Raw genomic sequence first — 9,080 nt, forward strand, 5'->3', positions numbered from 1 at the left:
CTCCATGAAAAAAAAAAACCCTTCCCTGCAAAACGAGCAGCCAGAAGTCTCCTGGGATGCGTGACGTGGGTATCCCAGGAGGATCTGTACTCCCATTCCGTCTTTAATGCTAAAGACAGAAAGGAGGGGCTTCACTTTTTTTTATGGTTTTTTTTGTTTTATGTAAAGTAAAATTTTTGGTCCACTTAGATAATAGATAAAATCCTTAATTGAAAAACAGGTTCTGTCTCTGCCCCTAATATAACAGCATTCATGCAATCCAAAATAAATAAAAAGGGTCATACAAAAATGAACCAATTTTTCCTGCACCTCCTAACTGCTGTTTCTGCCCCCTCTGGAGATATTCACCATTTTGTCATTATTAAACTTTAATTAGAGTTGTTTAAGAATAAAATAAAAACTGTGCACATTTCACCACATTTATAGATCTATGAATACAAAGATTTACAGATCTATGAATACAAAGTAAAACAGAGATCCCTTAGAACAGGGCAGAACATATTAAGCAGACTATTTACAAAGCAAAGTATAAAACCCATTCCGAGCTTAAACTGCTGTTCCTCTCTCCAGGTTCTGTTTGATCTCGGCGGTGTATTTCCCGTAAAATCTCTCCGCTTTCTTGTTGAATTTGGCGTTCCTTTCATTGATGTAGTCGATGTCGGCGTCATCGTTATAGGCGCGTCTCCGGCTGTATTTCTCTCGCTTCTCGATCCTATGAGACAAATAAGAAAATAAGTTAAAATAATTATAGTTTGGCTACATGAATATGATGTGGGCATAGTGTGAAGATTGGGGTTAGAGTTTATGTAATCTCTGTTTTCGGTATCATGACTTACTGTATACAGGTAAAGCAGGGGGTACCCCTATACCTGGTACACACAACCCTTAAGTCCAGTCCCACAATTTTTATATCTATCCATACATACAGTGAGGGAAAGAAGTATTTGATCCCTTGCGATTTTGTACGTTTGTACAAAATAATGACCAGTCTATAATTGTAATGGTAGGTTTATTGCAGCTGTGAGAGACAGAATAACAAAAGAACCCTCAAAAACCCAGTGCTCAAAAGTCAGAGCCTAATGTGCATTGTAATGAGTGAAATAAGTATTTGATCTCGCATCAACCAGCAAGATTTCAGGCTCCCAGGTTTTTTCCCTGTATGCAGGTAACGAGCTGAGATTAGGAGGACCCTCTGTAAGGGAGTGCTCCTAATCCAAGCTTGTACAGTACCTGTATAAAAGACACCTGTCCACAGAAGCAATCAATCAGATTCCAAACTGGCTACCATGACCAAGACCAAAGAGCTGCCTAAGGATGTCAGGGACAAGATTGTAGACCTACACAAGGCTGGACTGGGCTACAAGACTATCGCCATGTAGCTTGGTGAGAAGGTGAAAACAGTTGGCGCGATAATTCACAAATGGAAGAAACAAAATACCCGTCAATTTCCCTCAGTCTGCAGCTCCGTGCAAGATCTTGCAATGTTGCAATGATCATGAGAACGGTGACGAAGCTACCCAGAACTACACGGGGGGAACTTGTCAATGATCTTAGGGCAGCTGGGACCATAGTCACCAAGAAAACTATTGTAACACACTGCGCCTTGAAGGCCTGAAATCTTGCAGAGCCTGCAAGGTCCTCCTGCTCAGGACAGCCCATGTACAGGCCCATCTGCAGTTTGCCAATGATCATCTGAATGATCCAGAGGAGAACTGGGTGAAAGTATTGTGGTCGGATGAGACCAAAATAAAGCTCCTTGGCATCAACTCGCCGTGTTTAGAGGAGGAGGAATGCTGTCTATGACCCCAAGAACACCATCCCCCACCGTCAAACATGGAGGTGGCCACATTATTATGCTTTGGGGGTGTTTTTCTGCTAAGGGGACAGGACACCTTCACCACATCGAAGGGACAATGAACAGGGCAATGTGCCGTCAAATCTTGGGTGAGCACCTCCTTCCCTCCACCAGGCCATTGAAAATGGGTGGTGGGTGGGTATTCCAGCATGACAATGACACAAAACACACAGCCAAGGCAACAGAGGAGAAGCTCAAGAAGCACATGAAGGTCCTGGAGTGGCCTAGCCAGTCTCCAGACTGGTTTATAGTGCATTGTATTGAGTGAAAACTTTTTCACTCACTACAATGCACATCAAGCTCTGACTTTTGAGCACTGGGTTTTTGAGGGTTCTTTTGTTGCTATTCGGTCTCACAATAAACCTATTACTTCTTTCCCTCACTGTAACCATATACATATGCATTGGTCCTAGACTGAGAGGTCCTCATTGAGTAATAACCTGCCTGTCCGATAGACACGAAAGGCAACTCAATGGCCAACTAACACCACTGCGGATTATATCGAAGTAATGATTTAGTTCTGAGTGTCTGCAATAGGGAAAAGTAGTCTCTGTCTGAATTTCTAGCTTTGCAACACACTGCAAGATATTTTTTGCACCTAAAACATATAACACAATTTTAGTGGTGCATTTATTAGACCAAAAGGGAGTACATTAGAAAAGCTAATTGTTGGCACGTACATGCACACTCTCTGTTAGGCTACGTACACACATCAGATGATCAGGGCTGATATTGGAGGAGAATCTGGCATGTGCATCGCTCGTCATACAGACAACCACACTGGCAAATCCACAGGTCATGAACGATCGAAATGAAAGGGAAGGAAAGAGAGCACAGCGGGGTGCCGTTCCGTCATTCTCCCCCCTCCCTATAGAGCATAATGGTGCTGTATGTACAGCTCTTATCAGGCATCGGACTTTTGTTGTTGAAAAGGATTATGAAAGATCTCTGGGAGCTCTGAAATCATCAAGTACAATGCAGGACCAGCTGCATTGTACAGGAAGATACCTATGACCTGTTTACAACCCATAATGTTGGAGAGGGAAATTGCCAGGCCAGGTAGGGATGAAACAGCTTTTCTTAGTACAGTGGGGAAAAAAGCATTTATCTACTGCAAAGCTAGTTTTCAATTCCCTTGAAAATCATGAAATTTTTTGTTATAAAAATTGCCAAATTTTTGTTTGCCCTATATCAGTGATCCATAAAGGGCTAAAATGACTTACTGTTTCTCCAGGTCTGCCACCATTCTGTCCACTCCCTCCTTGGACGGGACATGAGTTCCATGGTACAGGCTGTCCGCTGTGGGGAAGAAATCTTCACCTCTGCAGTGCATAAAAAATTAAAAATGACAAACAAAAAAATGTTATAAACAAGGTAAACAAAAGTAGCAAAACTAATGTACACAATGATACACTGGGCCATGAAGCAAGGTTATGAGAGATAGAGATGATGCCTTTACATTTAGGGGAGTCAACTAAAACAGAAATAGAGGAGCAACCATGTCAGACTTTTTTAATTTTAACATATTTTAAGGTTTGTTATACTGATCCAGACATCACCACCTCAGTGTTGAAAACAGAATTTTTTTAAGCCAGGTTGGAAGAAATTGCAGGCAGCCCCTGTATTGTGATCCAACTCTTCAGTAACCACTCAAAAACAGCCGGGTGGTTACATGTCGGGTGGAGAACACTGCACCTGAAAGTGCCATCGCTGCATCCCTGATCCTTTCTTTACTGCCAAAGGCACAGCAGCTGTCCCCTCATTCCTTGATAGATTACCCGGCGGTACTGTCCTTGTCCTCCTGATTTTGCTTTACTACCTAAAAAGATACTATGCATGTCATCCCAATCTACTTCCCTAACCAAAGCCATCATCCCTGTATTTCTAATTCTGAAGATATCCACTCTGGTATTCCTATCTTTGCTCCAGTAAATGAAGGTACCACCTCCACTATCCTGTGCCTCGCTATATTACCCAAAGAGTACCGGGTAATGGCTTCACTACCTAAAAGGTACCAATGTCACTCACCTTTTCTCTCGTTCTTGCTGATATTCATTCATGTCCGGTTTGATCTGTTTGGTAAGTCGCTGGTATTGGCGGAGCTGGGCAGCAGCAAAATCTGTAGGGAACAAGTAAAGAATTAACATTTGTGAGAGTCTGAATGACAGACAGAAATTTAGAAGGCAAGGACTAGGAATGTGAAATGGCTGTAAGTGCACCTGATGCTGAATATCTTTAAAAATCAAAACGCCAGGAACACAAATTTATTCTTCTATAGCCATATAGTAGTCCAGTAGTAGAGATAATTCTACTTTGTGTGCCATAACAAATTCACTTAATATTTAGTAAGTAGCAGTGACTGTATCGCTGTGCACCACATACTGTAAACAGAGCTTTGGGAGGGATGCAGCAAACCAACCTACTACAGCTGCCTGCAGAAAACAGGAAGGGGTGGGTACAAGACCAATCACCTCACACCAGAGACAATAGCAGCCGTGACCAGTCTCTTATGTACAAAGCTCCTGCACAGAGGCAGTAATTAAAATAGGAATACCCATACCATTTAACTGTACCGTAGTTAAATAACATTTTCCTATCCAAAAAAAAATGGTATCACCCTCCAGGCTAAAGGAAGTGTATGAACCACAAATGTAGCTGGAGAACATTACAGATCCTTTCCTTTAGCTTGAGTTATCAGCACAACAAAATTCTCTCCATAGTAAAATATAAATGAAGCGATTACAGGTATATCTTATCTCAAAAAAGCACAATGATTTCCTTAACATGTTCTTTTACAAAAGCAATGTTTGGATTTCAGAAGATTGAGCTAATTGTTTTTTTATTACACAGTATTTATATAGCGCCAACATATTATGCAGTGCTGTAAAAAGCCCTGAGTCATGTCACTAACTGTCCTTCAAAAGAGCTCACAATCTAATGTCTCTACCATAGTCATATGTCATTATCACAGTCTAGAGTCATTTTTGGGGGGAAGCCAATTACCCTAACTGCATGTTATTGGAATGTGGGAGGAAACCGGAGTACCCATAGGAAACACACAAACACAGGGAGAACCTACAAACTCCATGCAGATAGTGTCCTGGCTGAGATTCAAACCTGGGACCCAGCGCTGCAAAGGCCAGAGTGCTAACCACTGAGCCACCATGGGCACAATATTAATATAATTACTATTTTTATATATGAAAAACAAAACCCACATGGGTACCATTTAAAGCGGAAGTGTCCTATCATATGGCAAACAAATGCTTCTTTTATACATTAACATTGAATAAGCTGTAAATGCTAACTTACACTACAGAAAACAAACAAGGAGGAATGAATCCTTAAATATTCCCACAAATTTAATACGGACCACAGGAATTCGAGACATTTGCTTTGTCACCAAAATAGATAGAAATGAGTTCTGTGTCATGTGGTTGGTATTATACCGCATATGCTGAAAAAATGGAACTGAATATGATGAGAAAACTCGGCCAAAGCCTTCAGCAACACTACTCATCAGCTCCAATTAGTCTAAACCTACACTTGTCACTTGTATTTAGGGATTCAGACAATGGGATTTAACATTCATCCTAACCCATAAAATAGGTATGCACCATTCACATTTGTCAATATGATCCTGAAACACAACATGCCAAAAAATATGTGCTGAAAATAAACACAGCAATGGAGAAATTCCCCTCGAAATGACACAAGATGGCGGGAGGAGCCAGAAACACAATTTTAGATCCTGAGAGAAACATCATGAATGTTTACAATGTGTGCTTGAGCAAAAGCAGATAATATACCTGAGAAACCCAAATCTGGATTTTTTCTTTTCTTCTTCCTCTCCCATTTCTCCGCTTCATCAGCACTGATATCCATCAACTTCGCTCGCTCATAATCGATTCCTTTTTCAGCACATTCCTAGGAAAGACAAGAGTGGAGCGGTAAATATCCCAAAATGTATTTTTGCGTGGAATGAAAGTCTTATTAGATGATTCTGTGCAACCTCCCCACTTCTCTGCTGATGAGAGAATACCAAGAACACTAACAGGCTCAGGAACTAGAACAAAGGGCAAATGGCTAGGAAGAAATTTTAAACCAGCACTCCTGGTCCAGCTAGGGGAATACATATAAACATACACACAATCAATCATTCACAAGGAGAGAGAAAGACAAAGGCTGCAAAGTGAACTATGGTATCTCCAGCATCCCTGTCCAATTGTTTATTATTCATGTATGCATTGGCTCAGCTAGTAGATGAAAAAGAAAAGTGCAGGACGTCCACGTTGAACTTAGATCAGTTAAGGTAAAAATTCTACAGGACCATGGGAAAGAAGATTTAAGAGGAGGACTCTGTGTGGGATTAAACAACCTATCTATAATGATGTCACCTATGAGGAAGGAAAGCAAGCCCCACACTCATTTATTCTCGGAAATAGGTAGGTTAAGTATACACAGCAGTGTGGCTGAAAGGTTTCTTTGCCCTGTATGAGCAGGTTTACTATAAAGTGAACTTTCCACTAAAATGCCCCCCCACTAATCACCTACTAAGTGAAAAAACACCCTATAAATATGAAAAAGTTATGCTTGCCTTACCCCATACTTCTGCATTGCTGAGAATGACATCACTGGCGTTCGGCGTCAGTGCGTCCTTTGGAATGCAAAGCAAGGGAAATCTCATGAGAAGACACTGCAGTCTATTACAAGAGCGTCTTCTAGTGAGATTTCGCTGGCTCAGCATTCCATAGGAGCATCTGATTCTAGGATGAGGATTATGGTATCCTTGTATAGATGCTGAGGGTAATATATGTATAATCAAATCTCCTGTACAGTTGAAGGTGCCCCTAATTTGTGCTTTGGGATGTCTTATGAAATGCCCCAGGAGGTGCCCTATTATGTCTCTGGGAGTGTCCTATGACACTTGTGTCAGAAGAATGACAGGAAGTTTATACTACACTTGGTGCAATAAACTAACACCAAGCACAACAAAGTGTCACCCAAACGATTTCCAAGCCTTACCCTCTTCTTCTCCTCCTCCTTCAGCTCCCATTCCAGCCGCGCTTTGCGAGCTTCCCAGTTACTGGGTAACTTTTGTCGTTTGTCTTCCTCCACCACTTCCTGATGATTTAACTTCCGGGCTTCATTCTGCAAAAATAACAGATTTAGTTATCACAGCAAACCTATGAGTGATAAATAAGAAAAGAAATACAATCGATATGCACTAAGAAATAATATTTATTAAAAAACAGGATTTATATAAAGCCAACATATTATGGAGCACTGTACATTAAATAGAGATTGAAAATCAGATTGACACAGACAGTGACACAGGAGGAGCAACGGACCCTGCCCAGAAGAGCTTACAATCTAAGAGGTGGGGGATGTAGCACACATTTGGAGGGCGATATGGAATGGTAGGAAGTAGTGAGGGTTTAAAAGACAGAAGAAGACGGGTAGGTGAGGTTGAAGCGTTGGGTCAGAGGTCACTATTATAAGTATGAAGAAGTCCCAAATATTACAATATAATGTGGTAAATCCCATCCTGGCATCTCCAGACATAAAGCTACATTCTGTATATTGTGCACAGAGCGCAGATCTACAAATATTTCCCATTATGAGGACCCGGCAGAAGTTTTCTTACTCTTTTCTGGTGAAGTTCTCTGAACTTTCTCAGTCGTTCTTCTCTCTTCTGTGAGGTCAGATCTTCTGGTGTGGAGGATGAAGTTTCCTCTGTACATTCCTAGAGAAGGACGTGACAGGTGAATGATGAGCGATGTACAGGTTGTAAACCAAATATCCAACCACCCCAACCAGAATTCTACGAGAGAGAGGTCTGATGAAATTCCTGAGTAACCAAGTATTCAGAATGTACACAATTCCCAGTAATTTCTGAAGTCACTGAAGCCCCGTTGCCCCCTTCCACCCTCTACCAGGCAACTACAAGCCCCGTCACCCCTTTTCACCCTCTACCAGGCAATTAAGAGCCCCGTCGCCCCCCCTTAACCCCCTACTGGGAAATTACAAGCCCCGTCACCCTCCTTTCACCCTCTACCGGGCAACTATGAGCCCCTTCTTCCCCCACCCCACCACATTGTCTACCGGGCAACTATGAGTCCCATCACCTTCCACCCTCTACCAGGCAACTACGAGCCCCTCGCCCACCTTCCACCCTCTACCAGGCAACTACGAGCCCCTCGCCCACCTTCCACCCTCTCCCCTCGCCCACCTTCCACCCTCTACCAGGCAACTACGAGCCCCTCGCCCACCTTCCACCCTCTACCAGGCAACTACGAGCCCCTCGCCCACCTTTCACCCTCTACCAGGCAACTACAAGCCCCGTCCCCCCACTTTTAACCTCTACAAGACAATTACAAGCCCCGTTGCTCCCTTTAACACACCTGCGGGCAATTACGAGCCCTGTCATCCCCGTTTCACCCTCTACTGGGAAACTACGAGCCCCATCGCCCCTCCTTCGCATTCTATAGCAGTACTACAAATTCCAGCATCTCCCTCCACCCTCATATTACAATACTGCTAGGCCCCAGTCACCATTTCACCCTCTTAGGTAGTACTAAGTTTCACAATCTTTCTATACTACAAAGTCCTATCATAATCTTATAGTAAAGCCGCCCCCCCATACATCTCCCTCTATGTTTTCTCTCTTCCGTCATATATAAGGTATTTACCTCGATGGCGTTTTCATAAACCTCAGCAGCCATTTCCAGGTCTCCCTGATCTTTCGTAAAACAAATTACTGACGTACTTCCGGTGAGGTTATCCCGCCTCCTCGCACACCACATGACCCTCCCGTATCCTAGCAACACAGCAAGCTAATATGGCGGCCACTGTACCTACAAGATCCATCAACTCCTTCACATTCTATAGAAGGACTACAAATTCCAGTATCTCCCCCCACCCTCATATTACAACTGCTGGGCCACGTGACCATTCCATCCTTTAATACAAATTTCAGAATCTCTCTCTACTTTAGGTCCCGGCATTCTTTATAGTAAAGCCCCAGCCCCATTATTCCTCTTCTCCTTCAACATATAAAATGTATTTTTACCTCGATCGAGTTTTCATAAGCCTTAGCAGCCACTTCCAGCGGCATCAGCCAGTTTCCGGCTCTCCCTGATCTTGCATCCCCACTGATCTTTCACCGATCTTACTTCCGGTAAGATGGCCCCGCCTCCTCATCCACTGAGTGACCCCCCCCCCG

The 9,080-nt window shown here is 42.9% G+C and overlaps 1 protein-coding gene across 1 annotated transcript; it reads right to left on the bottom strand.

Annotated features, from left to right (window-relative positions):
• Positions 1-350: 350 nt before the first annotated feature.
• On the bottom strand, positions 351-8,665 carry SYF2 (SYF2 pre-mRNA splicing factor). Its single transcript, XM_072412961.1, has 7 exons — positions 8,548-8,665; positions 7,503-7,601; positions 6,881-7,006; positions 5,665-5,782; positions 3,884-3,974; positions 3,079-3,177; positions 351-712 (listed from the first exon to the last, which is right to left on the bottom strand). Exons 1-7 carry the CDS (start codon positions 8,659-8,661, stop codon positions 547-549), a joined length of 813 nt encoding a protein of 270 aa, XP_072269062.1. The 5' UTR covers positions 8,662-8,665; the 3' UTR covers positions 351-546.
• Positions 8,666-9,080: the final 415 nt, after the last annotated feature.

The sequence above is a fragment of the Pyxicephalus adspersus genome, chromosome 5, assembly GCF_032062135.1.
Source record: "Pyxicephalus adspersus chromosome 5, UCB_Pads_2.0, whole genome shotgun sequence".
NCBI classification, from domain to species: domain Eukaryota; kingdom Metazoa; phylum Chordata; class Amphibia; order Anura; family Pyxicephalidae; genus Pyxicephalus; species Pyxicephalus adspersus.